Source organism: Diospyros lotus, chromosome 5 (genome assembly GCF_014633365.1).
Source record: "Diospyros lotus cultivar Yz01 chromosome 5, ASM1463336v1, whole genome shotgun sequence".
Lineage (NCBI taxonomy): Eukaryota > Viridiplantae > Streptophyta > Magnoliopsida > Ericales > Ebenaceae > Diospyros > Diospyros lotus.
In genome coordinates this window covers 632392-648975 of record NC_068342.1, presented here as the reverse complement: position 1 = coordinate 648975, position 16584 = coordinate 632392, and the positions used below count along the sequence as shown (strand labels likewise).

Here is a 16584-nt window from a genome sequence, read left to right as displayed (position 1 = left end):
AAAATGGCAGATTAAAAGTTAGCTCCATGATGATAGAAAATACAAGGTAGATAATAAATTTTGTTCCTAGGAGTTTATAATCTTTCTAAATTTTGTTCCTGTTGTCACCCTCTTTCTTCTCTTCTATTCATGCATGAGTATATTTCATTAAGTTTTGCTTACATATTTTTGCTCCTGTGTTGTGTTTCTTATAGTTTCTCCCATCACCGGGTATTGAATTTGTGATGGAAACAACAAAAAACATGTGAGTGGTTGGATGCATAATAAGATTTGTTAAATTCACAGTAGTTCTTCGTAATGGTACATTGTAGCATTATGGCTGTGAAAAAACTATCTTCTCTATCTTTCCCCTTCTGCCTCTTAAGTATTGTATCTTCTTTTGGAACTGATGTCTTTGTATTTCAACTTTTTGGAGAAATATAAACAAACCTCTGAGTTCTTTGCTATTTACCTTTGCCTTGGATTTGCTCATTTTTAATGCTGAGGCCTTTACCTCTTTACCAGATATCAGAACTTAAATATTAGGATTAGAAAGCACCTGCCTCAGTTCTTTTCATGATTTATTTTCTTTCTTTCTTTTTTGAATTGTTTCTGTATGCTTTTTATTTTTATTTTTACCACCAATGGTACAGGTATTACATATGACTCGATGTCAATTAAAACAAAGTTTAATTGTATCATGACCCATTTCTACACCATAGTTTATTAGGGAAGTCTTGGGTATAATATTTGGTCCCATGAACCCAATAATTCACCTTTAGCTAGCACTTTTGGGTGAGTGGGCTGGGCGTAGGCTAGGAGTTTGAGAATGACCTGGGCCAGATTGAAATATGAGATTTTTGGCTTGGTGAGGACACCATGAATTAAAAGGGAAAGGGGAGTACATCACAACCCAATCCCACCTTGATGATTAATTGGAGAAGTCCTGCTAGTCCCATGAACCCAATAGGTACTTTAACTAGCACTTTCAGGTGCTGACCTGTGGTGTTACAAATGGTTCACCGTGAATTACTTGACCATCTACTCTTACATTGCGAGGGTTGCAACTTAGCTTCCAGGTTTGGTGTTCATCTAGGTTGTTAGCTTAGGAGCACTTAGAATTAGATTTCTTGGTCGGATTACAGTGCCTCACCAAGCGCGCGCACACAGATTTTGAACGACAATGAAGATGAAATCAGAAGTAAAGAAACAGAATGTAAATGACAGAAAATTAAACCACACCATAGAAGAACACAAGCAGTTATCCTGGTTCAGATTGTCCCTTAGGACAACCCTACATCCAGCCTCTAAAGCCTCCCGAGAGCAGCCTCCTTTGATTCAGAATGATCACAGTACAATCCCTCACCCTCACGATGACAAGACTTCAAGATTACAAAGACCATTTTTTCACACAGCCTTTCCTTTTTCTACTTTCTCGTGAGAATGAAATATGCATCGCCTAAGCCTAGACCCCTGTCCTATTTATAGAAAAATAGGGTGTTAACTACTAGGAGCTTATAACCGGTATAAACATTTCCGGTTTTACCCCTAAACTTAATTCTAATTACAAGCTGGAAAAAACTGCCTATCTATAACCCCAAATTCCGATGCATCCTAACTGCAAATATTCGAGATTTCTCGAGACAACATTCTAACAAATCTCCACCATTGTCTTGAGTAAAAATCCATTTCATTCTTCAATCATCAAAGCCTTGACCACTCCTTCCTAGCTTTAGCATGACATGCACCTGATCACCAACATAAACAAACATTAAGAATATTCAAACAATGCTATAATTTGGACAAAGGAACTGGTTTTGTAAACCTATTAGCCGCATTATTTTCTCCTGCAACTTTAACTAGGTTTACCTCTTCCTTCTCAAGGATCTCCCTAATAAAATGATACCTAACATCAATATGTTTGGTTCTTTCATGATGGGACTGATTCTTAGCCAAGTGGATTGCATTTTGGCTATCACACCTTAACTCAACCTTAACATTTCCTCCTAGGAGTTCACCCACAATCCTTTTTAACCAAAGACCTTCCTTTATTGCTTCAGTGACAACAATGTATTTTGCCTCAGTGGTGGATAAAGCCACCACCGGCTGTAGGTTGGTCTTCCAGCTTATGATAGAATTCCATAGCTGAAAAACATATCCGGTTGAGGATCTCCTCCTATCTAGATCGGCTACATAATCAGCATCCAAAAATCCTAAAATGCAAGGTTCTTCTCCTAGCTTTGCTCCACCATAAACCAAAGCCATATCTAATGTTCCTTTTACATATCTCATTGTCCATTTTACAGCATCCCAATGAGCCTTCCCTGGATTGGCCATAAATCTACTAGATACACTCATAGAGTGTGCCAAATCAGGCCTTGTACAGACCATGCTGTACATTAGACTGCCCACAGCATTTGAGTAAGGAATCTTACTCATTTCTCTCATGTTTGTTTTGTTGTTTGGAGACTGCTCATGAGAGAGTTTAAAGTGCTGTGCGAAAGGGATAGAAACCTCTTTTGCATCCAGCATATTAAACTTTCTAACCAGCTTACTAAGGTATGTCTTTTGGGATAAACTAAGATGTATTTGCTGTCTATTTCTCTTAATTTCTATGCCTAATATCTTTCTAGCTTCTCCTAATTCTTTCATTTCAAAGGCTGACCTTAATCTCAGCTTTAAATTTTGGATTTCTATGACTGATTGGCTTGCAATCAGCATATCATCTACATATAGGAGAAGATATATTGATACCTCATCAGGCATATGTTTGAAATATACACAGCTATCATATGCACTCCTTTTAAATCCTTGGACAATCATAAAAGAGTCAAATTTCTTATACCATTGCCTAGGGGATTGCTTTAATCCATAGAGAGACTTCCTAAGCAAACATACTTGCTCTCTATTCCCTCTAACCTCAAATCCCTTTGGCTGCTCCATAAGAATATTTTCTTCCAACTCTCCATGTAGAAAGGCTGTTGTGACATCCATTTGATCAAGCATTAAGTCTAAGTGTGCTGTTATGGCTAACAAGATCCTAATTGAAGTATGTCTTACAAACGGTGAGAATACTTCATTAAAATCTATACCGAGTACTTGAGTAAAGCCCCTAGCCACAAGTCTAGCCTTATACCTAGGCTTATCTTCTTTTCCAGCACCTTCCTTAATCTTGAACAACCACTTACAACCCACCACCCTTTTCCCTAAGGGCTTATCTACTAAAGTCCAAATCTCATTTTTCATAAGGGACTCCATCTCAGATTTCATGGCAGCTCGCCGTTTCTTGGAGTCTTTTGAGTGCATAGCCTCTTCAAAAGTGAGAGGCTCATCACCAGCTTCTTCCATTGCACTTGAAAGTGCATAGGAAACCAAATCCAAATACCCATACCTAACTGGAGGCCTTACAGTTCTTCTTTGCCTATCTCTTGCAACATTATACCTCTCATGGTCTTGCACACTTTCTATGCTAGATGGCTCTTCACTCTCTCTACTATAATCTGAATCCTGACCTATAGGACTGTTTGTTAAATTTTCAGACATCTCTTCTTCTAGATTTAAGTCCATAGGGTTATCTGAGACATTTTCTGAAGATTCTGAATGCTGTTCAACTTCCACAGCTTTAGTTTTCTCTTCATTTCCCTTAGATATATCTAAGTTTATGTTTTTTATAGTGGAGTTTTCATCAAATGTTACATCCCTAGATATTATTGTCTTAGGAATTCCTGATTCTAGACTCCACAATTTATACCCTTTTACACCAGAAGGATACCCTATAAATATACATCTTCTAGCCCTTGGTTCAAGTTTCCCTTGCTTAACATGGACATACGCCAAGCATCCAAACACTCTTTAAGTGATCTAAACTAGGCTTCTGTCCTGTCCACATTTCATATGGGGTCTTAAAACCTATAGCAGCTGAAGGGGATAGGCTTATTATATAAGTTGCTATGTTTACAACTTCTCCCCAAAAAGTTTTGGATAATTTAGCATGAAAAATCATGCATCTAACCCTTTCTAGCAAGGTCCTATTCATCCTTTCAGCAAGCCCATTTTGCTTTGGATTTCCAGGGGCTGTCAAATGTCTTAGGATCCCATTTTCTTTACATAGATGAGAGAATTCTTTGTTACAAAATTCCAAGCCATTATCAGTTCTAATGATTTTAATTTTGCTACCTTTTTGGTTTTCTATTATGGTTTTCCATCCTTTAAAGGCTTCAAAAGTGTGGTCTTTTGACTTAAGAACATTCACCCAAACCATCCTAGAAAAGTCATCTATAATTGATAGAAAATATCTAGCTCCACCATGAGTCAATGTTTGGGCAGGACCCCACAAATCAGAATGAATATAGTCTAAAGGTGCTTTAGATGAATGTATGGCAGTTTTGGAGAATTTTACCTTAGTAGATTTCCCAAATATGCATGACTTACATTTATCTAAATTTGTAAGTTTTCCTTCACCTAATATCCCTTGCTTAGATGGTTCCCTAAGGCCTTGCTCGCTAATGTGAGCTATTCTATAATGCCAAAGCTTTGTCTTATCATAGGCTTTTAATTCAGTGACCGAAACTTCTCCACATACTGTGGAGGCTTGCAGCACATAAATGCCATTATTTAGGACTGCTCTCATAGTTATTAGAGAGCCTCTAGATACCCTTAGGACTCCACCATCTCCTCTATAGGAGTAGCCATTTCTATCTAACTCTCCAAGGGGAATTAGGTTTCTTCTCAATTCAGGAACATATCTTACAGAATTTAATGTTTTGATGAACCCATCATGCAGTTTGATCTTTATGTCTCCTATGCCTTTAATCCTACATCCATAATTATTTCCTAACAACACCTTACCTCCTATTCCTTTAAAATTCAAGAACCATTGCTTATGGGGTGACATGTGGAAAGAGCTCCCGGAATCTAATACCCATATAGATTTATTTGTATTTTCAGATATTACAAGTGCATCGGCAGTATCATAATCATATTCACAAATAGATGAGGAATTTTCAGTCTTAGGTTTATCTAGGAAATCCTTCTTTTTCTTAGGACAATTTCTCTTAATATGCCCTTCCTCATGGTAGTTATAACATTTTATAGTTCTCCTACCATTCTTGGATTTAGACCTAGATCTTCCCTTTTGCTTAGAGTCCTTTTTATCGGATCTAGACCTCACTGTTAAAACATCCCCAACTGAGCTCTTCCCATCTACCCTATGCTGCAATTCTTTTGAATTTAATGCCCCCTATTACATCATCTGGGGTTAGGGTGTCCCTGCCATGTTTTAATATGTCTACAAAAGTCTCATATGATTTTGGTAGGGAGTGCAACAAGACTAATGCATTGTCCTCATCATCATATTTGACCTCTATATTTTCCAGATCTAGGCACAACTTATTAAAATTGTTAATATGGTCTTGAAGCTTTTGACCTTCATTCATTTTAAAGGTAAAGAACTTAGCCTTTAAATACAACAACTTGATAGAGTCTTGGTCATGTAAAGGCTTTCTAACTTGAGCCAAATTTTTGCTGCAGTTTTCATTTTTGATACCTCTCGCAACACCTTATCCCCCAGACTCAATATCAAGGTATTATAAGCTTTCTTGACATTCTCCTTTTTCTGTTCATCCAAGAATGACTTAGACATTTTTGATTCATCGTCTAAAGCTTCTTGCAATCCTAAGTTCCCTAGTAAAGCTCTCATTTTCATTTTCCAAAGGCCAAAATCATTCTGGCCATCGAATTTCTCAATATCATACCTAGTGGCAGACATTCTTGACACTATTTCTATGAAAGAAACTTCGAACAATGAAAATCTTAGGATTTCTTGATCCTAAAGACTGGCTCTGATACCAAGTTGTTATAAATTGGGAGCACTGGCAGCCTTTAATTCTCTCAAGAAACCGATTAAACACCCCTCACAATCACTCACAACTCACTGGCCAACACATCAGATAATAAGGAACAGAATTTAAAAGCATAAAATAGAACAAGAAATGAAACACACAAACCACATGAGACACAGCCTTTTATCTTGGTTCAAGCCAATTGAATTGGCTCTACATCTACCAGTCCAACACCCTCCATCGAGCAGCCTTTATTCAGTAGAAATTGATTAGTACAAAACCCAAGCTCTCATACAATCCTATCGCTCAAGTACAATCCCTCATTCACTCCAAGAAAGCCCAAGAACTCATACACAAGCCTCACTTTCTCTAGAACAACATGTACTCACAATAGCAACCTAGAGCTTGAAAGGATATTGGATATCTCTTGACTGCCACCTTACCCTCTTATTTATAGAAGAGGCGGAACCCCCATATAACTAATCAAATATGAGATATTACAGTTAGACCCCCAAAGATACAACAATTACACTTTAAGAAATAAAACTCTAACTGTCTAAAATAAATCCAGCCGATAAATCTTCAAAGCTTGCACTGATCTCCTATCATTTATCTCGAGGAAAACACAACATAGGTCTTTATGCCTTGGTCTTGGTATTTTTGGCTACAAAGTGATAATCTATATGGCATATTTCATTGTGAATGTGCAGTTTTGAATGATCTCTTGGGGAGTGGGCTTCATCATGAGGTGCACTTTCAAGTTCCATTTTCATATTTAAGTTCTTAGTCCCTATAAGAAGATTCTCTCCAAGAATTTTTGCTGAAGATCAACCTTGGTGATTGGTACTTGAAACTTGGGGGCCAGTGAAACTCAAGATATATGAAACTTTAAGTTTATTTGTCTTTTTTATCCATTTGTGTATGGAAACTCATTAAGCCATTATCGGCTAGGAGGCGATTGTGCTTATTTGGTTTTGTGTTGGTTGCACTGTGTTCTTGGGACTCAAATTTTTTACTATTAGTTCAATTGGTAGATGTGGTTCATTTATTTGTTTCTAGTACTAGAGACCAAACACATGCTGATTCCACATGGGAGAGCCTGCTACAGCAGAACCTTGTATGCATGTGTTTTGTTTGTTTGTTTTGATATTTTGTATCATTAACATTGCCATAGAATTAAAACTTTTGTTAACGTCCAGTTTCTTTTTTTGAGTCATAATAGGAGAGCTTTCATCTGCTTTCCATCTCCATCTTTTGCTCTGTCTCCTGCATCTGTGGGATAAATTTGTTCTCAATATATATTTGTGTGTCTGCACATTCTTTAACTCTTTAACAAATTTTATTTTGAAATTTTCTTGTCTGTGTGCACAATGTCTGTCAACTGTCAGCTTTTGAGTAAATTTTTACTTTCTCCTCATTCAGATCAATACCAAATTCTAAAATGGCTGTCTGTGACCATGACTAGTAATAATTCATAAAGCTTATAAATGTAAATGTAAACCAGGACTATTGCGCTCCTTTTGCCCCCCTGCTGCACTTAGTTTGAGCTTCAAATCACCTGGATGCAAGTGCTCTGCTGCATTCCTAAATATTATTCAGACCAAGTATATATTATAAATTTATTGCAATTGACAAGCACCAAAAACAGGGGGCAAAACCTTGCAAACAAACCTTTTTGGGTTTATAGACTTACAATTCAAAAATGGGGTCTCTGATATTTGTTCAAGATAGGATCAGATGAATTTTCCATAACAGTTGTAATTGTTGCTAATAAATATATATCTCTCTTTCTTGTGAGAATCCCATTTATATTGCTCTTTGTCATTGAAGAAGCCATTTAATAACCAGTGGTACTTTGTTTTTTTACATAAAAATGTGGAAAAGGTTTACTTGGCAATGGAAGCTGGCTACTCAGAGAAGATTGATGAACTTTGTGATCGGTACTCTTTCAAGGGTTTTGCAAATGAAACAGGTATTATAGTTAATTTGTCACTGCACTTGGCCAACACAAAGGGTCACTAATAGTTACGTCCCTATGAAATAATATTTTGTCTACAAGTTATTATGAGATATCCAACAATTTTTATGCTGGTTGCCAGCTACCCAATGTAACCCTTCTTTATGTAGCCCTATGGAAGAATACCTTCAATGGTAGAAGTGTTGAATTACTCCATCCATAGGTGGAGTCATAATTTGCATCTCACTGAAGTTATATTATTTTGTTCAATCTCTAATGTCAAAGTTCTTTTATGAATCTGATCATTAACTTAACAAATGAAAGCACATATTGCTTACTATTTTTTGACATTGCACAGAACACAGGAGGAGCCTTCTACGTGATCGCTATTTGCAGCTTAATGAATTGGTTTTAGAAGGCATCATTTGGGTTGATGAAGTCAATGGTTTACATAATGCAACATGCCATATTGAAGAATGCAAGGTTGTGGGAATTGACTGTGAATGGAAACCTAACTATGAAAAGGGAAGCAAACCAAACAAGGTAAATTATTCAATGGTCCTTTGCTGGCTTATAAGCAGTATTTTTCCCTCCCCCTGATTTACTAATTTGATTGGTAATTGAGGAATCTTGACCTTATTTATTTACTTGTTTTATTGTTGTCTTAAAAAGACTCTTCAATGTTATATGTTGGTTATAGAGAAAAACGATAAGAGGGTTCATAACTATCAGAAAATCCATACCACATCCAAACAAATGAAAGGTGGTTCATCATTTGTTAGCTTTCTGAGTTGCAAGGCTCCTTTAGTCAATATGTTTTTCAGGTTAACCGATTTGTTTAGTTTAAACAACTAGACCAACTAAAAGTGACCATTTAGTTTTGCATATTGACCTAAATATTTTAACTGATTTCTTCTTACTTACCTAAATATTTACTGTATTATATGAACCTAAATCATATTGACTCCTCCCTTTGGATCTTTAACACCAAGTAACTTTACCACCATGGTTTGGCTAATAGATAAATAGGAAGTGGACATCTTTGTGTTATGTCTTCCATTATTAGTTGGAAAAACAACCTACCAACTAGAGAATTACAACAACTTTGATTCCTTTCTCCATTGAAGCTGAATTACATCTGGACTTCATGGAAGAGAGCTCTTATTGATTTTTGCTTCAGACATCCAGCTTGCTTGGATTCTTTAGTGGCACTTGCCAGATGGAGGGGGTGATCAAGAATGTTTTTGTGAAGGGGTCTTTGGAGGTGTCTGATTCCTGGGGACATTAGCGTGCCGGTATGAATTGGTATGGTGATAGATAATTGTGCATGAGTGTCAAAACTGAATGTGACAAAATGGTTGGGCCTGCCTTGGAGGAGGGGAGGAGAATCAGTGTTGCTTACATTAAGAATTGAAACTTTGAACAAACTTCTTGTAGATGTATTTAGGTAATATCCCAAGAGTCCAGAGAAGGACAGTATATATCGAGGATAAGTAGGAAAGAAACAACACCAGTTAGATACCTTTTGGGCTGAATGTAGGCAAAGAACTCTCGGGTTAAGCGTGCTTGAGCTGGGGAAGTTCAAGGATGGGTGATCCCTTGGAAAGTTCGCATAGGCCCATCACGGTAAGTTGTTTTGGTCCTTCCTATCGCTCGATGCGGGATGTTACAAGTGGTATTAGAGCCGACTCTTGGTGAAGGCGGTCCGGTGAGGGCAGAGAGTGGCACCGGGGCTTGAGGGCCTGTGCAAGGACCGGCTTCTAGTAGGCTTCTAGGATGGCAGCCTCCAAAAGGGAGAAGATCTAAGACCAGTAAAGTCGCATGACGAGCACGTCATGTGCTTAAAGGGGGGAGAATGTAATACCCCAAGAGTCCAAAGAAGAGTAGTATATATTGAGGATAAATAATGAAGTAAACAACACGAGCTGGATACCTTTTGGGTTGAATGTAGGCAAAGAACTCTCGGGTTAAGCGTGCTTAAGCTGGGGAAGTTCAAGAATGGGTGACCCCCTGGGAAGTTCGCGTAGGCCTATCAGGATGAGTTGTTCCGGTCCTTCCTATCACTCGATGTGGGATGTTACATACTAAGATCAAGTTTTCAGTGGAAGGTGGTCATATAATTTAGGTTACTTCTTTCAATCAGGCCTTCTGAGATTCAAAAACGAGACCAGCTAATTATATAGAGGATTGAGATTTTTGAAGGTTGGCAGCTGTCTTTCCTTAAGATAAGGTTTGATTTGAAAGAATAGTTTCAAGAATGATTAAATGTTAGAAGAAAACTTCAAAAAAAAAACATTTTCACTTGGCCTGCAAGTCCTATTTATCTTGTTGGACCTAAATTTATTTCTGCTAATTGCGAAACTACGTTAACCTTGGTATCAATGGTAAGGTTTCTCTTTTGACTGGTAGGTCACAGGTTTGAGGTGATGGAGCTAATTATTTGTCCATGAGGATCCAACTTGAATGGTTTCAAGGACCCTAAGCAAATGGATATTATTGAAGCATCATGGAATAATCGGAAGGCTGATTTAGTATGACTTTAGAAGATGAAAATGGGACTATATATACTGGGGAGTTGGTCAGAGGCTTGTGGTGGGGGAGGTAGGTGTAATGAGAAATTTCAAGGGCAACTTTTCTTTTGGTGAATTTTATATTAATATTGGGGGTTTTAGGAGGTTTCTCCTTGCCTAAAATTAGGGAGATGTCCTCTTTCTCATTGTCCCAGTCTGAATTAGGGAGGTTTCTTTTGCTGCTGCTTTTTTAGTTTCATGTTCCTAATGTGACTGAGAAGGAGGATTCTCTGGAACAGCTTCTAGAGGTCATATAATGGTGATGTAGGGTCAATTTGGATCTTAGGGTGGTGGATAATATACTCAATTTTGACAGAAGCAGAACTCTCAAATAATATTGCTTAACAACTTAGATGTGATGCCTGAAGAAATGTGGAGTACAGGTATTGAGGTTTCTTTCTCTACATCATATATATGGGGTCACACCTTTTTGGTGCTTCTTCAGTGAAATCATAGGTATCAAAAGTAATAATATCTTAACAACATTGCTTAGTATTTTCTTCCCACATGTACTCATTACATTGACAAGTTCCCTTTTTCATGCCACAGGTTTCTATCATGCAAATTGCTTCTGAAAATATGGTTTTCATCTTTGACCTGATAAAGTTGTCTGAAGATGTACCTGAAATTCTAGACAACTGCCTTGCACGCATCTTACATTCTCCTGGCATATTAAAGCTTGGTATGAAAAGTCTTGATCTTTTTATTGAGGGAGAGACTTACTCTTTCTTATCATATATGTAACTATGTTTGACGGGAAATATGTTATATATAACAAGAAATCCATATCTTCCATGTGCTTTTAGGACACAGATCAATTGGGTAATCTTAAAAAAAAAAAAAAGGCCATGGGTTCCAAAATTAATTGTGTCTGATCTATAAATGCATGATTGAGGTAAATTTCTTACTGGTTTTATGGTTCTGTAACTATGGTAGTGAAACATATATCTATCTAGGGTTCTTTTTATTGAATTGTTAACTATCATCTTATCTAAAAAATTGAGTTGTTAAATAGAGAGTTAACTTTATCTTTTATAATATTATTTTTTTTTATTCTCAATATGCCCCTTCACGTGTGGTCAGGCTTCACCGCATAGTTGGTCCAAACATGTGTAACAATTTAACTATTGGGTTAGGTGAGGTTTGAACTCAGGATTTTTGTCTGCTTTAATACCATGTTGAATTGTTAACAATCGTCTCATCTAAAAACTTAAGTTGTTAGATAAAAAGTTGACTTTATCTTTTATAACATTAGTTTACTCAACATTTTTTAGCTACTAATTCTGCAAAAACAGAGAAATTAACTGGTGGTTCTGTTCTTGATAGGCTACAATTTCCAATGTGATGTCAAGCAGCTGGCTTTTTCTTATGGAGAGCTCAAGTGTTTTAGGCATTATGAAATGCTGCTAGATGTGCAAAATGTATTTAAAGAACCCCGGGGTGGTCTTTCTGGCCTTGCCAAGGTAACATAAGAAGCAACTGTAATCTTGTTCACTTGTCCCATTCCTTGCCTTGCACATAGGATAGGAGACTATTCCATGGCAACGTCATGCCTTTGAATGATCAGAGTCTTAGTTTTGGAGACAATAATGGAATGGAATGGAAAATATTCTGTTCGTTTGAGAGATAAGGGCATGCAAAGTTATGTACAATATTTTCTCCTTGTCTGGGAGAGCTGTAGAAATGGATGAGATAGAAAAATATTAAACAAAAAATGACAATTAAAGCCCGCTTAATAGAAATATAATAGTTTTATTAAGTCAAGGGAAAAATTTTGAACTTTTATAAAATTATTCCTTGCCTTGCACATAGGATAGGAGACTATTCCATGGCAACGTCATGCCTTTGAATGATCAGAGTCTTAGTTTTGGAGACAATAATGGAATGGAATGGAAAATATTCTGTTCGTTTGAGAGATAAGGGCATGCAAAGTTATGTACAATATTTTCTCCTTGTCTGGGAGAGCTGTAGAAATGGATGAGATAGAAAAATATTAAACAAAAAATGACAATTAAAGCCCGCTTAATAGAAATATAATAGTTTTATTAAGTCAAGGGAAAAATTTTGAACTTTTATAAAATTATTAAGGTTAATGTTATCACCATATACAAAAATAAAGCTTTACATCAATTTTCATTCCATTTCATCATTATTGTCTCTCCCAGGTGGGGAGAACTCCCTTCCACCCATTTCCATTCCATCCCCTTCTCCCAAACACACTATTAAACTAATAGCTTCTTGATTATTCCACATTTATTATTTCTTCTAGTTTTTTTCCTGTTAATGAATGGGAGTCTCACCTCTTCCACAAACAACTACCAAGTCATTGAGTAACTTCTTTTGGCTTCCTTTCTTCATGCGAACTTATCAACCAGAAAATATTGGGAGCTGCCTTGAACAAGACTAGACGGAACAGCAACTGGGAGCAACGACCTTTAAGTCAGAATCAAGTATGTTGTTACTGTTCATTTCATTTTCATATTCCTCAAAATATTATTCAATGGTTTGGAAATAAAAGCAAAAGTTTTATAGAAACCTTTCAATTGGTGGAAGATCCGCAACCACTTCAAGTCTGTTGCATATTTTTCTTATGTTTGCATTATTACGCACTTTTAGTAATGTCTGATCTCTTGCTGATGTATATAGTCTATATGGTTTCTGGGATTGAGTACAGAAACATTTCTATCTCAAGCTATTATAGTGTTATGAAAATGGATGAAACATGATGGTTATTCCTTAAAAAAAGTTCTAAGATCATATCTTAGAGACGACAAAGAATTTTGCCTCAATATTAAATCAAACTGATCCATTGGTCTTTCTATCAATCATCAATATTGTCATTACATTTAAAATAAACTCTTTCCATGTTTTGTGAAATTCTTGTAACACATGATTTGGAAGAAATCCTGCCCACCATGCTTCTTATTAGTTTGTAGACTTCTACAAATGGGAGTAGAACCACATTAATGGAGTTACATTAATTTCTGGCTTATGCTAAAAATGTCTATCTATCATGTTACATTTTGAGATATTTTTTCTTTTCTTTTCTTTGTTGGTTTGCAAAAAATTGAATAAATAAATAAAGCCGGCTATCGGAATCAAACCTACGACCAACGCATTACAAATGCGATGCTCTAACCTCTGAGCTAAGTGGGCTTACGTAACAGAAAATTGACATGCATAGGATTTTAATGAACTATTGGAATCTTAGCCATTAATTATTCAAGGAAAACTTGGTGTGAAACTTTTAGGAGTGGCATGTAGCAGACTTCACCTAGTGGGATTAAGAGTTGGTGTACTATTTTTGTCAGTAGTATGGACTCTTGTTAAGAATTGCCCTAATATTATGTGCCTGCATCAATTCCTTCTGTACCCGCTCCAGTCCTAACTAGATACCATACTTGCTGGTCATGTTTACAACTCAGGAACATCTCAAATTGGTGCATTTACTCCACGTTTCTTGTTAAGCTTCCCTAGCTAATTAACAGTTCAGCTTAGACGACGGTCCAAGTTTTGCCCGCAATTCATGCGGGCTTGCAATTGCACGCAAATTCTTGATAGAAAAGTTTCTGCTGTACAGTGATGGGGTAACTGAAGTTAAGATCATCGGAGTTCAGTCATGGTTTGGTAGGCTAAGTTTGGACAGAAGGATGGCTCATGGCTGTTAGTTCTTGCAAGAGCATCTTTTTAAGTATTCACCTGCACTCTTGATGTTGTCAACAGCGTCCTTGTACCTAGTAACTTTTTCTCCAGATTGATATGATTTTAACTTAACTTGTCAACTCATCAAGTCATAGGACTCGTGTCTATCTAGAATTGTTTCCATAAATTCGAATGCTCACATTGATGTTTAATCATTTTGCAGCTAGAGTATGCTGCTCTGGACGCGGCTGTCCTCATTCACATATTCCGCCATGTCCGTCGGTCTGCTCCTGCTGCCTCCGAGGGGAATGCCAAAATCGAGTGGAAATCCCATATTGTAAGTGCAGCAAAAGAAACTCGAGACCCTAAAATATTGCAAATAATAAAATTGACAAGATGAGACTTTTAGATGAGATGGTAATTAACGATGTAATAAACAAGTTGTAGAACTTACCTCTTCCGAAGTAGTCGGTGTCTCTCTAACTTAGTTAACAATTTGAGCGCAGGTATCTCGCATGGACAACACAAAGAAGACCAAAAAGGAAGCTAAGAACAAGAAGTCTGATTCGGGGGCTGATTCATTCGACTGTTTCTTACTTGGAAAGGTATCTGAAACCAAACCATGCCATGCAAATTAAGGACCTTGACCGCAATGGCAGCTGCCATATATATATATATATATATATATATATATTCATTTAGGAATTCTGTGCATATAATATATAAAAAACATAGTGTCAATTCAGGAAGACTAAAGAGATTTTGGTTTCTGACAGAATTAGTAAGTCATCTGATTGTATTTGCTCCTTCTAGAATGGGGTTTGTTTGGCTTTAGCCTTTAGGTGGTGGAAGAATATCTTTTTACTATCTGAATCTCCGAAGGCTTAGATTGCAGAGAGACCTCATTTCGAATTCTACCGTTTTTAATTGGTGGTGTCATTGGGGAACGATTTACTACTGACGGCAAGGAATATAAGGAATATAGTTATTAAAATTTAAAAATTAATACACACTTAATAAAATTAAAACAATCTCATAAAATACTAAAAATCACAAAAAATGGTTCAAAATTAAAGAATATGTTAATGCCTTCAACATATTTTATTTCAGACAATTCAAATTAAAGCATTCTCAAAGTCTTTTTTTTTTGGGCTAAATATGGCGTTGTGTTAGTGGTTGTAAAGAAGTTTTTGAACTTCAATTAAAAAATAAGTAATTAGTTTTATATATCAGTTTATGATTTTTTAAGGCTCAAATCCTTGTGACTGGCCAAATAAAAAACTGCAATTTGAATTAATTTAATTTAAGTGATTTGAATGACTTAGTTTTCTTGTGCAAACCCTAATTAAATTCCTTCTTTTTGCGGCACATAAAATTCAAAGACTATTATTGAACAAAATTAAAGTGATGGAAAGCTGTAGTCAAATAGGAAGTAAAAATACTCGATTAAACATGAATGCTTTCTCATAATTTTATTGAACTCAAGTGTGGTATATATATATATACACACGAAGACTTTTGAAATATCTTCTAAAATATAGGAATTCATTTAAATAAAGATAATAAAATTTAAATTTAAATCTTTGTTAGAATTATTTTTCATGAACTATTTAATAATAATCGTCAGCATGTAATGAATGATGAAAGGCAGTTTCGTTATTTACCAAGCTTAAAAAGGAAAGCCCAATAATATTAAAAGTGAAAAAGCATAAGATATATATATATATATATATATAATATAAAGAAGTAGAAACAAAAATGTTGTGCTTTCGTTGAGAGTCGAACTCAAGACCTCCCGCTTACTAAACGGGTGCTCTAACCAACTGAGCTACGAAAGCATTCCCACCATTGTGCTTTATTCGGATATATTGAAAATATTAAAAACACTAACCGTGCCATTCACAAGTTTTTACTGTACCACTTGACCCATAATACTAATATTTTTACCATTTATTATTAGTCGATTAATCCCTTCTAATGAAGCCTCCACGTCAACTTCCGACTATAAAAAATATGAATATTCAAAGGAATAAAACATTTGGTCCCATTTCCCTATTTAGAAAATAGGGAAAACTCCCTTATTTTGTAAGAAAAATAATAAAAAAAATAGTCTAATATGATTCAACAATAAAGCACTTGAAAATTAAAGTGAGTATTGAAGATTCGAATCCTTGTGAAAATAAAATCTTGGTACATTCTGCTGCTTCTCTAAAAATCTCATCCGCATGAAATTAAAGGGGTTCACAGGGAAAATAGTGTCTCCCCGAATATCCGTCATCGAGTGTGTGTAGACTGTATTCATATCCAAATTTACTACGAAAGTGTATCAAGGAAGAAAGTCTCAGGCTCGGGGATTAGTTGGGCAGAATCTCAAATAAAATAAAATAAAATAAAAAGCATCTTCAAGATATTTTCTAACGGTTAATATAAATTGAATTGTGTTTTTTATTTAAAAATTTCCCTCATTTAAACAGATTTTCCAGCCCACAAATCAATGCAACCCAGACCCATTGGGACTGATATTTATAGCCAAACTCAGATTTAGAACCATTCGCGTCTCGAAAGTGAGTGTACACATATAATAGGGCTAATCCTC

At 36.1% G+C, this 16584-nt stretch overlaps 1 protein-coding gene and 1 non-coding gene across 3 annotated transcripts in view; one reads left to right on the top strand and one right to left on the bottom strand.

The window, feature by feature from the left end:
- The window catches only part of LOC127802389 (uncharacterized), a 28733-nt gene extending 13878 nt beyond the window's left edge, over positions 1-14855 (top strand). Inside the window, exons 5-11 of one of the 2 annotated variants that reach the window (XM_052338162.1) lie at positions 7704-7791; positions 8135-8319; positions 10896-11028; positions 11673-11809; positions 12722-12796; positions 14212-14325; positions 14495-14855. In XM_052338162.1, coding sequence (XP_052194122.1) covers positions 7704-7791; positions 8135-8319; positions 10896-11028; positions 11673-11809; positions 12722-12796; positions 14212-14325; positions 14495-14626 — 864 coding nt within the window. In that variant the 3' untranslated portion in view covers positions 14627-14855. Of the gene's footprint in view, positions 1-7703; positions 7792-8134; positions 8320-10895; positions 11029-11672; positions 11810-12721; positions 12797-14211; positions 14406-14494 lie in introns of both variants that reach the window. The other variant, XM_052338163.1, reaches the window with a different exon arrangement.
- An 897-nt stretch (positions 14856-15752) lies between these two features.
- On the bottom strand, positions 15753-15826 carry TRNAT-AGU (transfer RNA threonine (anticodon AGU)). Its single transcript has one exon. It is a non-coding gene; the product is annotated as a tRNA-Thr (tRNA).
- Between the last annotated feature and the right edge of the window lie 758 nt (positions 15827-16584).